Source organism: Lynx canadensis, chromosome B3 (genome assembly GCF_007474595.2).
Source record: "Lynx canadensis isolate LIC74 chromosome B3, mLynCan4.pri.v2, whole genome shotgun sequence".
NCBI classification, from domain to species: Eukaryota; Metazoa; Chordata; class Mammalia; order Carnivora; family Felidae; genus Lynx; species Lynx canadensis.
Genome location: NC_044308.2, coordinates 113,593,967 through 113,608,723, shown reverse-complemented (window position 1 = coordinate 113,608,723; position 14,757 = coordinate 113,593,967). Strand labels below are relative to the sequence as shown.

The 14,757-nt window shown below is 39.7% G+C and overlaps 2 protein-coding genes across 4 annotated transcripts in view; one reads left to right on the top strand and one right to left on the bottom strand.

Annotated features, from left to right (window-relative positions):
• The window catches only part of RAD51B (RAD51 paralog B), a 575,957-nt gene extending 567,435 nt beyond the window's left edge, over window positions 1-8,522 (bottom strand). The window contains exons 1-3 of one of the 2 annotated variants that reach the window (XM_030319379.1): window positions 8,253-8,522; window positions 4,182-4,292; window positions 1,691-1,804 (exon numbers count right to left, since the gene is read on the bottom strand). In XM_030319379.1, the coding sequence (XP_030175239.1) occupies window positions 1,691-1,804; window positions 4,182-4,265 (198 nt within the window). In that variant the 5' untranslated portion in view covers window positions 4,266-4,292; window positions 8,253-8,522. Of the gene's footprint in view, window positions 1-1,690; window positions 1,805-4,181; window positions 4,293-7,521; window positions 7,585-8,252 lie in introns of those variants that run through there. The other variant, XM_030319378.1, reaches the window with a different exon arrangement.
• A 309-nt stretch (window positions 8,523-8,831) lies between these two features.
• ZFYVE26 (zinc finger FYVE-type containing 26) overlaps window positions 8,832-14,757 on the top strand; it is an 84,682-nt gene continuing 78,756 nt past the window's right edge. For both annotated transcript variants that reach the window (XR_003969592.1, XM_030319372.2), the window contains exons 1-3: window positions 8,832-8,895; window positions 9,393-9,669; window positions 11,298-11,376. Coding sequence is in view for 1 of the 2 variants with exons in the window: in XM_030319372.2 (XP_030175232.1) it covers window positions 9,476-9,669; window positions 11,298-11,376 (273 nt within the window). In the remaining variant the exon portion in view is untranslated. The remainder of the gene's footprint in view (window positions 8,896-9,392; window positions 9,670-11,297; window positions 11,377-14,757) is intronic.

Sequence of the window (14,757 nt, the reverse complement as noted above, 5' to 3'; positions counted from 1 at the left end):
AAATGTGAGCTCAAGAAGGCATCTTTTTGGTGGCTTTGGTGGTATTGATACCGCAGCTGAAGTGGTGGTGCAAGTGGAGCCCAGAAGTGAATTTCCTCCCCATGCTCTCTTATTCAATTCTCTAACTAGAAACATGACGTAGGTATTGACCAAACAAATAGAATGACATACCTCAAATTAAAACACTTTGTTGGTGCTTTACAACCTTCAAAATAGTAACAAGTTAATTTAAACCTCATCACAGAATCATCACTATCTTAGTTCTCTTACTTCTCCCATAAAATAAAGTGAGCTATTCAAAGCTCCAAGGTCAATGACAAAGCTAAGACAGTGCCAATTCCTAACTCTGATTTGAATTCTCCTTCTGACTACTCTGGCTTTGAAGTATTTTCTTAGATCACAAGCTAAATCTGAACAAAAGGAAATATTTTTATCTATTCATTAATTTCAGAAGTTTCAAATGACACTAACATCCCTTCCTTCCTACTTCACAGAATTGAACTCCACTTTATTGCTCAGTGGTTACCAAATTTCGATATAAGATAGTAAGGTAAGTAATCTACAATCCACCTAAATAAATACATTTGCAAAGCACTGAAGTGCACTGACTTCTAGGCACTCTTATTCTGGGAAAACAAGATCTTTTCTACCACGCACCAAACCTACATTTTGAAAAGCTAACATTATGACACAGAAAGTATGAAATAATAGTACTTGATGAGAATTTGTTATAAAAGACTTTTAACTTTCTCAAGAGAGAGAAAAGTTTTAAAGTATTATTTATTCAATCAATGAGCAGTGTAAATCCACTATGTGTGCTTTATAATGTAGACTGATGATAATAAAAGTTGGTATTACAGAGACAGGGGCATTCTAAAATTATGTGTATTATAATTTAACCGTGAAATCCACAAATCCTATGCAAACAAATAAAAGACAAAAATGACCTTTTGAAATATCAATATTAGCTACAGAAAAAAAAAACTTCCTGTTGCTTCCTCATTCCATTTTTAGGAACTGTCTCCCATGAGCTTACAAACTACATAAATTTTTCACATATATTCTCATTAAAGGACCAGTCCTATGGTGTAAGAGTCAATATTTTTTTTTAATGTTTATTCATCCATTTTTGAGAGAAAGAGAGAGAGAGAGAGAGAGAGAGAGAGAGAGAGAGAGAGAGGCAGAGACAGAAGGAGACACAGAATCCCAACCAGGCTTCCTGGTATCAGTGCCCACAAGCTGTGAGATCATGACCTGAGCCGAAATCAGAAGTTGGACATTTAACCAACTGAGCCACCCAGGCACCCCAAGAGTCAATATGTTTTTTAATTTTTTTTAACATTTATTTATTTTTGAGACAGAGAGAAACAGAGCATGAGTGGGGGAGGGACAGAGAGAGAAGAGAGACACAGAATCCAAAGCAGGCTCCAGGCTCTGAGCTGTCAGCACAGAGCCCGTTGCCGGGCTCAAACCCATGAACTGTGAGATCATGACCTGAGCTGAAGTTGGACACTCAACCAACTGAGCCATCCATGTGCCCCAAGAATCAATATTTTTGAGATGTTCATATCTATTTTTAATTTTGCCTCATCTCCAAAAAAATATTTTAAATGAGATAAAGGATCATCTCAAAATAAGTCATAATCAAAACATAATATATATAAATATATATGTATATATGTATATGTACCGTTTGCATCTGTGGGGCACAGGCTCTACTGACCATACACAGAAGTTCATGGACACCTCGATAACTAAGGCCAGTCATCTTCATAAGTTCCAGTGGGGAAAGACATAAAAAGTCCTAGAGAGACATAAAAAGAATATTTTAAAATATATGTGCAACAAAGATACTGGAATTAAAAGGAAACTTTCAATGGACACTGCCCATAATTTACTGCAGATTGAAGATTTATATATTCCTTATAGTATTTCCCCCATGTATGACTTAGCTAAAAGATATGATGATATAATCTTATCTTCTAATTCTCTAATTCAGTTAGCATATACCAGAGGTCACACCAAGTAACTTCACATAGCAGCAGCCTCCAACCCAGGTGTATATAAACACCGCCCTGTGCTGCAGTTTAGGCACAAGTACCCAGAAAGTGTCAGGTTGAAATGAGTTTCTTACTGAGCTATGACAGCATTCAGGAAAAGTATTTAATAGAGACAATAAAACAGACTATGGAATGAAATGTTAAATCTCATACTTTTAAGAGTGTTTCCAAGTACGAACATGAGGATTTTTTTTTTTTTAATTTTTATTTCTTTTTTTGAGACAGAGAGAGACAGAGCATGAACGGGGGAGGGTCAGAAAGAGAGGGAGACACAGGATCTGAAACAGGCTCCGGGCTCTGAGCTGTCGGCACAGAGCCCGACGCGGGGCTGGAACTCATAGACCGTGAGATCATGACCTGAGCCGAAGTCAGACGCTCAACCGACTGAGCCACCCAGGCACCCTGAGGATTATTAAATGTGTAATAGAGGAACCAAAAATACCATTAATACACAAAGCAGTTTTTTTAAATTGTAGTATGCTCTGAAAATCTGTCTTATTAAGGATTAAATCCTAATATAAAACATTAAGTCTAGGGGCACCTGGGTGGCTCAGTCAGTTAAGCATCTGGCTTCGACCCATGATCTCATGGTTTGTGAGTTCAAGCCCCACATCGGGATCTCTGCTGTCAGCACAGAACCTACTTCGGATCATCTGTCCCCCTCTCTCTCTGCCCCTCCCCCCTTCTCTCTCTTTCAAAAATAAATAAACATTAAAAACAAAACAAACAAACAAACAAAAAATGTTAAAACTTAACCTCCTAAGAGGGAGCTACTTCACTACTGTGCCTAAAATGCAACATCTGCTTTATACATTTCTCTCATTACATTGATAAGGATTCTATTAATTTCTCTTGCTTGCAAGAGACATTACCCATTTTGAATACTGTCTCTTCATTTGAGTCTTATTTCTCATATAACTGCAAAATTTCTTTCAATTCGACGAAACTTCTCTAGAATCCCAAATAAATAGCACAAGTATACTTCACATTATGCCATAAGCATTCTCCCCTGACCCAAGCAAAAGTATAGGAATTTAGGTAAATGAAATCACATTTGGAAATACAACCTAAGTGGCCTGTTATTTTATTTTTGAGAGAGAGAGCACAAGCGGCAGAAGGGCAGAGAGACACAGAGAGAGAAAGAGAGAGAGAATCTTAACCAGGCTTCACATCCAGCACCAAGCCCCACAGGAGCCTAATGAGGGGCTCATTCTTAAGACTCTGAAATCATGATCTGAACCAAAATCAAGAGTTGTAACCGACTGAGCCACCCGGGCACCCCAAGTAGCCTGTTATTTTAAAATAGCCTATGGAGAAGCACCATCATTCATTTTTTTTTAGAAAGTTAAATTTTCATATTTCAGGTTTAAGAGTTATTAAGGTATATTTAATATTAATTTGTACTCTGGGAATGCAAGCTGGTGCAGCCACTCTGTTAAACAGTATGGAAGTTCCTCAAAAAACTAAAAATAGAACTACCCTACGACCCAGCAATTGCACTACTAGGCATTTATCCACGGGATACAGGTGTGCTATTTCGAAGGGACACATGCACCCCCATGTTTATAGCAGCACTATCAACAATAGCCAAAGTATGGAAAGAGCCCAAATGTCCATCGATGGATGAATGGATAAAGAAGATGTGGTATGTACACACACACGTACACACACACACACACACACACACACACACACACACACAAAATGGAGTATTACTCAGCAATCAAAAAGAATGAAATCTTGCCATTTGCAACTACGTGGATGGAACTGGAGGGTATAATGCTAAGTGAAATTAGTCAGTCAGAGAAAGACAAAAATCATATGGCTTCACTCATATGAGGACTTTAAGAGACCAGATGAACTAAGGGAAGGGAAACAAAAATAATATAAAAACAGGGAGGGGGACAAAACAGAAGAGACTCATAAATATGGAGAACAAACTGAGGGTTAATGGAGGGGGGAATGGGCTAAATGGGTCAGGGGCACTAAGGAACCTACTCCTGAAGTTATTGTTGTACTATATGCTAACTAATTTGGATGCAAATTTTAAAAAATAAATAATAAAATTTAAAAAAATTTTTGCACTCAAAATTTCTTAGTGAGAAAGTAAATAAATTTTACCTGACAGGTAACAATGTGATGTCTGTTCAGACGGTCACACAGCTCTTGTGATAAGCCCACTCTTCTGAGCTTCTTGCTACCCATGCTTTCAGATGCAGCAGAAAAAGAACCCTGAAAAGCATTAGAAAATACCATAAGCAATAGTAGACAGGCTACCAAAACACACTACAAAATAAAATATTCTTCAAGCTTCTTCATGTGTGAAATGAAATGTATAGTATTTAAAATATTACTGATAAAATAAAAGCTGTAGAATCTTTCTATGTCTGCCAAACATGCAAACAAGACAACATAAGAATGTGCATTTCACACAATTCTTTTATATTTATTACATGAATATAAAGATATCACTTCACATTTGCATAGCATCTTAAGATTTTCAATGTATTTATAAATTTTATTTGGATGTATAATTAACTTTCAAGGAATATTTCCAAGCAGCACTCCTTAGAAAGTCTTTACTGTCAGGGCACCTGGGTGGCTCAGTCAGTTAAGCATCTGACCCTTGATTTTGACTCAGGTCATGATCTCACGATTCAGGAGATGGAGCCTCGTTGGGCTCTGCACTGTCAACATGGAGTATGCTTAGGATTCTCTCTCTCTTTCTCTCTTTCTCTCTCCCGGCCCCTCCCCTGCTCATGTGCTCTCTCTCAAAATAAATAAACTTTAAAAAAAAAAAAAAGTCTTTACTTTCATTGCACTGTAACAATAAATTTACTGAGCACCTACTATGTACAGGAGGCACTGTTCCAAAGCTTTATATAAATTATAACATTTAATCTTCTCAATAGCCCTATAAGGAAGGTTGATTATTGACCCAATTTTTACCTATGAGAACACTAAACTCTAGATGTTAGCTATTCCATTGTCACCAGAAAAAGTAAATGGTGGATTCAGAATTTCAACTCAGGAAGTGACTCTAAGGTTTATCCTCTTAACCAGTATACCCCTACTACAAGTCCATAATCATATTTACCCTCTCCTTTTTCTATGAGCCAGAACAAATCTCCGAATCAAACGAGATATTATTATTTCAGGTCTTAATTACAAACTGAAATGTGGTGTTTTTTTTTTTTTTTGTATTAGCTGCTCACATTCTCACATGCAAGAAATTTCACTCTTACTGCTGAACCTCACTAAGACTAAATGAGACTCATGAAATATTTGCCTTCAGTGAGCTAGAACACAATCACGGTGATTCCTTTCATAACACATGCAGAGAAGAGGCTGTGCATCTCGCTGAGATGACAAGATACCCTCTGGATAGAATAGAAACAGCAACTCCATTGTTCCAGGAGATAAAGCAATATTGTTAACAGAAAAGGAGTAACATTTTGGAACAAAATACATAGTACTGAAAATGTAGATAACCTATTTATGCCCAAATTTCTACATAAAATCTAAATTCTCTGCATCAAATTAATTCTCTCCTTCCCTCTCTCCCACTTTCTCTCCCATTCATGAGCCTATGCATATGCGCATACACACACACACACACACACACACACTTCTCATAAGCACAAAATACATCCCTCTCATTTCTCTCAGTGGGAATTTGTACCGATTCGTTTCCTAAATAGTTTACCAAGTGATATCTGCTGTATCATTTCTTAGTGTCTTTATTGATCAGGTAGTTCTGAGCAATAACACCATATAGGCTGATACATTCAATCAAAAAGAAGAACCCAAACTACCCGGACTTGTTTAACAATAACCAACTCTGCTATCTCAGCCTTCTTAGGGCCACTCCCATCATTTGCCTGCACTATTGCATGCTGCCTCTTGTTATTCCCTGCACCATCAAAAAAAAAATTTTTTTTTTTTGCTCCTTCAGGAGACCCTTCTTTATCACACACTCTGCTGAGCTGCTGGGCTCTGGTGTAAAGAATCATTTAAACATACTCCTTTCCCTTTGGGAACTCACAGTAAAAGATGAAAAGAGATGTATACACAAATCATCACAGTCACACGGTAAGTATCGTCATTTGCATTTAAATGTGCCAGGAAGAAGCACCAAACTGGTCTGCGAAAGTTAGGTCAGTGCTCCAATCCTGCCGGAGGTAGCTACCTAAAACTTTGCTCCAATCCTGTCACTTTCATCCTTTAAAACTACCCATGGGACCATTAGGGCATGGGATAAATTCCACACTTCTTAAGATCACATAAAGACCCTTCATAAACTGGTCTCTCATTTCCCTCTCATCCATACATCTGATGGCAAGGCCCAGATCCTGCCTTCCTGGCAGCTACTTCCCCTCCTGGTGTCTTCAATTCCTCATCTGTAAAACAAAGGTCATTCAAATATCTACCCCAAAGGAATGTAGTGAAGGTTAGAAGATTTGGATGGTGCCTCACACACAGAGCTCAAGGTTAACAACCATTACCATATCAATTCTGTCAGCAAAACATCATTTGTTGCCTCACTTCATCCGCTCTCCAGCCACCATACTGTATATTGGTAGGTTACACAAGCGCCATCCTGACTCCGACTTTCCTGCACAAACCTTGTCCCCAAGTCAATCTCTTCCAACCCAGTGTTTTCATCATACTTTATACGTATTTGTTGCATAATCTTATTAACGTATTATTACGGCTTGTTTCTTCCACCAGAGACTGTTAAATTCCTGCTCTGTGTGTGTGCGCACACATATAATCAGGGGTGAGGGAAGATATTCCATCCTGAAGGCTGAAACCTTTCCTCCTCAACAAAGTAAAAATCCTCATGAAAGATGTTCAGTGAAAACTGTTTGTAAGTAACGATAATAGCTAATATTTATTGGACCCTTATTACGTGCCAGGTACTGTTCCAAGAGCTTCCGATGTTTGACCCCTTTTACAGACTAATACTGAGGCACTGAGTTGAAAAACGCGTGAAGTCTATCAGCTAGCAAATGGTGGAGTCCGCATTCGAATCTAGACATAGAACTCCAGATTCCACGCTTTAACTACTCTTCTTCAACACCACAGAAGGCGAGCGGACCCCAATGTTCCCTTAAGGACCGGTTCCCCCGCCGAGACTCCCCAACAGCCGGCAAATGGGAGGGCGGAGGTGGGCATCAAGAGGCGAAAACGTCACTCTAGAATCCCCTAAAAAGAACTTTTTTCCAGCAAGGAGCACAGTTCCAGCATCCCCCACAAAAGAAGGCCAAGAGCCCCCATATTTGCGGCGGAGTTCCCGTTATCATGCCTCAGGCCTAAGGGGGAAGTGTACTGGACCAAAGAGGTTTTCTCCGCTACCCCGAAAGTAATAACACAGAAAGGGGCCCAGAGAGGGGGCAGGAAATAATGAGCGCACCCCATTACCCCCCCGAATGTCCCCCCACACGAATCTTTGCAGTACCGGGTCTGTAGCATCCAACTTTCAAAGTTTCCCCCACCCCTCACAGTTCCCCGCGGAAAGCGCCGCAAAGCAACAACCCAAATGCCGATTGGGCTGTCACTCGAAAGAAATATCCAATCAGAGGTAGGAAGAGTCCCAGGTTGATTCCACTGCTTGCTGGGAATTGTAGTTCACACCAGAATCCGTCACTGAATCCCAGTTTCTCAATATAATGATTATCAAAATCAGGTAAAGAAATATCTGCAAGGAGAAAATGAAGCCAGGAAAAACCTTGCTTGGAATTGTCTCTTTTATTTTTTTTTGTCACTACATTTAAAAAATGCATAATGGACCAGAAAGACATGTTAGTTTTCAGAGAATAGTTAAGAATTCACCTATAGTATTCTTAGAAGAATACTTGGAAGAGAGCTGGGAGAGAAGAATACTTGGAAGAGAGCTGGGATTGGTTTGGGTTTGCTTTTTTCACCACACTTTGGAGGTGAAATAGTTTGGAAATACTTAATGAAATTGCTCAAGCTGAAAACACACCATGGGGAAACGTTAAGAGCCTGTAGTTTAAGACCATGAGGGGAACCACCGAAGTTTCGGTGTAAAAGGGAACTGTTACTTTAAGACTGGGTTTCAGATTACAGTTCTGTATTTGTGAAAAAGTTTTTGCTCGTCCTTTGCTCTCGGCTCTTCAGTGCATACTTCCATCTTATAATTTAGCCTACTGTATTCTAATTACTTACCTGCACTTGTTATTAGACTGTGAACTCGAGGACAGGGTCTGCAACTTATTCAGCCTGAAAAGTAGGGCCTAGGACACCGTTCAATCCACGATTGTCGGGTAAGTGAGCAAATAAATCAATGGAGTTAGGCAGAAAATGGGAATTCAGAACGCAGGATTCTGCGATTATAACAGAACCCAAGTGGATAAAATAGCAATGGAGGAATATCCAGGTCTTCTTCCTCTGGAAGAAGGCCTGGCAAAACACTGTCACCGGCGGGCGCTTAGTAAAAGCTGACTTCAAACGCTATGGAGTAAAAGAGACATGAAAAAAATCACTGATATTTCTGCCACCCGCCCCGCTGAACGCAGAACTGAAGGTATCGAGCAGAGGAGTGGTCAAAACTGAAAGGAACGATCCTCAGCCAGGTAGCTGGTTGACTCCGCATGTCCTAGCTTTCTCCAGTCCGAAGAGGTGGCGTCACGTGACCCAAACAAATATGGCGCCTTATTTGTATCGTCCCTCCATTCACCAATAGGAGTAGCCGCTGTCAGTCGTCCCACCCCACCCCTCCCTCCGGCAACCTCCCGAATGGGATCTATCACCTGACTCGGCTCAAACATGGCTGCGCTGGAAGCTCTATTGCTTTGGGTACCAGGAGCAGGTGAGTGTAAGGCGCCCCAGAGAAGGTGGGGGCGTTCACCACGACCCCTGTAGGGAGCGTCCCTGCGCTCCAATCTCCACCGTCCTCCAGCTCTGACACACACTCATCTGATGATCTTCACTCCTCCGCCTTAAGAGAGGGCTCAAACTAGGGAGGTTCCTGCTGCATTTCTCATACTTAGGGAGGCGACCACCTGGGGATTTGGAGCCGGACTGGGTCTAAAGTTAAGTGGGGAATATGAAAGAAGATTTGTGGGTCTGCGCCCCGAGCTAATACGACTATTAAGTTTAATTAAATATTGGATGTGTGTAGAGAGATGGGATCCACCCCTCGGGGAAAGGTGGAACTTCTCAAAAAAAGATAGTAGCACGTCAAATCAAACATAAAACGATAATTAGGGAAGTAAGTCCCGCTTTTCCCAGCCAGTCTAGTAGTTACTAGTTTGTCTAAATATAGTGCGTTCCGTTTCTCCTCAATGTGGTGTGTATTGTTTCCAGGAGGCGCTCCACGAATGAGAAAATTGACAATGTGTTCTGCGTAATTCATCTCTTTCTATCTCCCTGCACTCTGTGCTGGGAAAATGCATCATCCATTTGGAAAAGAGGAAATTGCTTCTCAGAAGCAGCTTTTTGGGTTTTTCTGTGAGTGCCTTCGCAGAGGAGAATGGGAGCTGGCACAGGCATGTGTACCTCAGCTACACGAGGCACAAGGGGATATCCCAAAGAAGGTGGAAGATATACTTCAGGCGCTCGTGGTGTGTCCAGATCAGCTGAGGTAAGGGATGTCTCTTCTTCCCAGGAAGTTACAGGGCGGGAGACACAAGGTCAATATTTGGGCTCTGGTCACCTACTCTCACCTCCTCTCTGAAGAATTAGCAGAGGCAGAGTGTATTTCACATGCTCTGAAAATTTACCTGTATGATACATGTTTATTAATCGGTGTTGGCTTTAAATTATCATCTGAACCAGCATTTAATCCTGGACAGCAAAGTGTGCCTGAAACCACCATTTCTTGATTATTATCATAAAAGTAGATGGTGGAACTGAATTGAAAAGCATTTTCTTTGCCTCCAGAAAAGCAAACGCTGCTCTTTTCTTGCTTATGATGTTGTAGTTGTAACAAAAGACTAGAAGTTAATTTACTTAAGGTTTTTATTTTTGAAATAATTATATAAATATCAAAAATTATATAAATAAGGTTTACATTCACAAAATGTGCAAAAAAATACAGAGTAACCTTCCCCAGCTTCCCCCAATTGCAATATCTCATATACCTATTGTACAATGTCAAAATCAGGAAATTGACATTGGTATATTACTGTTAAGTAGATTACAGACCTTATTCAGTTTTCACCATTTTTTTAATGTGCATTTGTTTTTATGTGTGTAGTTCTGTGCAATTTAACCATGTACAGACTCATGTAATACCAATAAAAATCAAGCTGCAGAACTCTTGCATCACCACAAAAGAATTCCCGTACTTCCTGGGAATACCTCTTTGTATTTTGAACCCTCCTTTTACCCTGGCAACCACTGTTCTCTATCTTAATTTTTAATGAAGCTCTTCCTGGCAGTGCTATTAACAGCTAGTGGTATAATAGTTAAGTGTGCTATTTAGTCTTTCCCTCACTCTTCCTTACTTTGGCAGCTATATTATATTGTATTAGTATGTAGAGAGTAGAAACTTAGGTGATTTTTTCCCCTTAAATTTGGGTTCTAGCCAGGTTCTATCTAAATTACTAACTTTGAAAAAACCCTTATGAATTCCTGTAACCTAGCCTAGAGTTAATAAATTTTTATGAAATTCCTTATTTTCTTTAAGATTACTTGACTCAGTTTCTGTTTTCAACAATATACTTTAGAGAGCTTTGCTTTTTATGGTTTTCTATGTAATGTTTAAAAATAATAAAAATAAAAAGCGCCTGGGTGGCTCAGTCTGTTGGGCATCCGACTTCGGCTCAAGTCATGATCTCCCGGTCCGTGAGTTCGAGCCCTGCGTCGGATTCTGTGCTGACAGCCCAGAGCCTGGAGCCTACTTCAAATTCTGTGTTTCCCTCTCACTCTGCCCCTCTCCTGCTCACGCTGTGTCTCTCTCTGTCTCTCAAAAATAAATAAAAACAATAAAAAATTAAAATAATAATAATAAGACTAGATAGGGAGGTAGAGGCAGGGGTGAGACTTTTTTCCTTTTTTTTTTTTTTTTTTTTTTAATGAAATCTAGCGCTGTTCTGGTTCTAGTTTTATTGATCTATCATATACATTTGAAAATTTCTCATTAGTACAATGTCATGCCTGTTTAGGTTTAAAACAGACTGAGCAGTGAAATCCCAATCTTGGATCACAAAAGAGAAAAGGTCAGTAGAAAGTCTTTGTTCAGAAATTCTTTCTTTTTACATTTTTCAGATGTGGACAGGACATCAACCCTCAAAGATTAGCCTGGATCTGGTTTCTTGTACTGGAAAAATGGTTCTCCCAGGAAAAGGTAAGCAGGTTTATATTCAAAGTTTTTCTGAGGCCAACACTGAGAAGAACTTGGAAGTAGCTTTAAGATTTCCTTTTTATCTGTTACTTCCTTTATTATGAGGCTTGTCAAATTCCCCTCTCAGTATTGACAGTGAGAATGGCTTGAGTTTTTATTGCTGTTTCCTTACCTAAATTTATTCATTAATCCACCAACATACATTGGTGATATAATTTTGTTAGATACCACTGTGAGTCTTGTACCTGAACAGAACTTTGCAAACCTCAGTGAAAGTGACAACATAGCAAATAAAGTATGAACCTCATAATACTCAAGTAATAGAGAATGGGCTGAGCCGAAACCTGGTTGTTCTTCCAAAAAGCTCATTTTAACTAGTCCGGTGCAGTGAAAGCTTACAGATTTAAGCCTCATTAATTAATAATTTAATAATCCACATGAATTAAACTAAAAGTTACCAAATATAAAAACACAGTGTGCAGATTTAGTGAAAGAAACCTTATAACGAAGTGCTTTTTTAAAAAAAAAGAAAGATTGCCATTAAAAGCCTTTTTAGAAGTATGTGATAATTATCAGAAATTGCTATCCATTGGAGGAATTTCTCTGAGACAATTTTGTATTAAGCCCCAGAATTTAAGATTTTTATTTTTTTAATTTTTTTAAGATTATTACTTTGAGGGAGCGAGAGAGAGAGTGAGTGGGAGAGAGACAGAGAGAGAGAGAGAGAGGGAGGGAGAGAGAGGGAGAGGGAGAGGGAGAATCCCAAGCAGGCTCTGCACTGTTAGTACAGGGTTTAAACTCACCAACCAGGAGATCATAACCTGAGCCGAAGTCAGACACTTAATCAACTGAGCCACCCAGGTGCCTGTAGACTTTAGGATTTTAAAGTGAGGAACTTCTGACCCAGAAGAGAAATGAAGAAATGACTGGCCCAGGGTCACACCATAAAGTTAGTTGGCAAAACTAAGGCTGGAACCAAGATCTTCTGACTTTGAATCCCCAGCCTACTGGTTTTTCCTGCTGAACATTATTTTTAGCCTTATGGACTTAAAAGCCAGAAACCATAAATTCTGTTTTGTAAATGTAAGTCAGCCTAATTTTCTTCTTTACTCCCCTCTATCATTAGAATTAATTTTGCTTTTAGTTCCAGTTTTGCCTAACACTTCTCTTTCTCCACATTGCTATCAAAAAATACAAGAAATTACTAATCTAAATGTATTTTTTGTCCAGGCTTTTCCAAGCCTAAAAAAAGAAAAAAAAAATGACAAAAAGACTAGCCAGGAGAGAGAAAAAAGAGAAGCAAAATTAAAAAATAAGCCCAGAATGATTAAGTTAGCTATCGTTGCAGATCTAAAAGGGAAAACTTGAGTTAAAATATTCAGTGTCTTCAGAGAGAAAAAGAAAAAATGTCTGTTGTTATTGACTAAAGATCTTTCTAGTCCAAGTATGGAATTTGTTAAACCAAGTGAACTTTCCCCTCACTGAAGGGCATTTACCTACTTTATGGCTACTTTGTTGCTTATTTTCTGTACAGTTGCTCAACCAGGTGGTTGATTTCACTTCCATGGCTCCTTAGCACAGACTAAGAATAGTTCTTGTTTTTCCAAACATCAAGATCATTTGGTCTTAAAGCTTCAGTGCCTCAGTTATTTAAACGGTTGTGAGAATGGTTTAAACTTTAAGCAAGGACCTCAGTCTTACCTCTTTTACAAGGACTAAGATTGCAAATGGGCTCTTAAGAATAGTTCCGCAAGACCAGTTGCTGTCCCAGAGTGGCCTTTATCTTTTAGGGGACTTGCTGGCTGCCTCTCCTTTTCCAGTCTCCCACCTTCTGTCAAAAGCTTCCTTTTTAAATGTTTATTTATTTTTGAGAGAGCACGAGCAGGGGAGGGACAGAGAGAGGGGGACGCTGCACTGATAGCAGCAAGCCCCGATGCAGGGCTCAAACTCACAAACCAGGAGATGGGGACCTGAGCCGAAGTGGACACTCAACAGACAAAGCCACCCTGGTGTCCGAAGCTTCCTTTTTAATTATTACTTGAAACAGTGGTTCCATTTTCCCTTTTCTTCATCCACCTTTGCCTTCTGCCTTTGTATCTTGTGGTGATTTATCTCTACATGTGGAAGCATGTTTGCAAAGATTTAACTGCAGAGATGTTCACTGTATGCTGCTTCTAATAGAGGAAAACTGGAAACAACTCCGATGTCCACAGTATAGGATTGGTTAATCTGTTTGTAAAATATCATGCCACTATTAAAATTATGTGGTAGGGCGCCTGGGTGGCGCAGTCGGTTAAGCGTCCGACTTCAGCCAGGTCACGATCTCGCGGTCCGTGAGTTCAAGCCCCGCGTCAGGCTCTGGGCTGATGGCTCGGAGCCTGGAGCCTGTTTCCGATTCTGTGTCTCCCTCTCTCTCTGCCCCTCCCCTGTTCATGCTCTGTCTCTCTCTGTCCCCCAAAAAAAATAAATAAACGTTGAAAAAAAAAAATTTAAAATTATGTGGTAAATGAACTTTCAGTGACATGGAAGGATGTTCATACTGTACTATGTGAAAAAAATTTTTTAGAAAACTATACATTTGAGATGTGTGCATAGAAATGGTCTGGATGCCCTTAGACCACAGTATTAATAGAAGCTCTCTTTCAGTGGGAAGATTTGGAGCATGTATGTGTGTGTTTTCACTTGCCTATTTCCATATTTTAATTTTTCTGCATTGAACACACCTTGCTTTGCTAGTAAGATCCATGCTTAGAAACATGGAGCAAATTCTTCCCTGTTTTAGAAATGTTAGTCATTTATGACCCTGTATGTGCATAAAGTATTTTCACCAGTAAAATAATTATAAACTAATGAGTCTTTAGGATTCTAGATTAAAGTCCTAATATCTTAACCAGGTTTTTTTTTTTTTTTCAAAGGCCTGCTGTCTGGACATCTTATCTATTCCTTTCTTTTAGTCCTCAATAGAAGAATTTAACCTTTAGCTTTCCAGCATGAATTTTCTTCACCAACTTCAATCACTAGCATTATATAAGCATTCAGATGGCATAGGTGCATGAGAGAAGGATGTGGTAAGAAGAAATAGGATTTTACACCACAAACACACCAGATCATGTTAGCCTGTAACATGATGAATGGCATTTGAGTAGAGTATGATCTTGTGTTCTAAACCCACCCCCCCACACCCCCCTCCCCCCACACACAAACGATCTTGTAGGTGCTTCTTGCTTGAGATAGGAGACTTTACAGTAAAATATGACTCCCGGAGGGGTGTCTGGGTGGCTCAGTTGGTTAAGTGTCCAACCTTGGCTCAGGTCATGATCTTGCAGTTTGTGAGTTCAAGCCCCACATCGGGCTCTGTGCTGACAGCTCGGAGTCTGGAGCCTG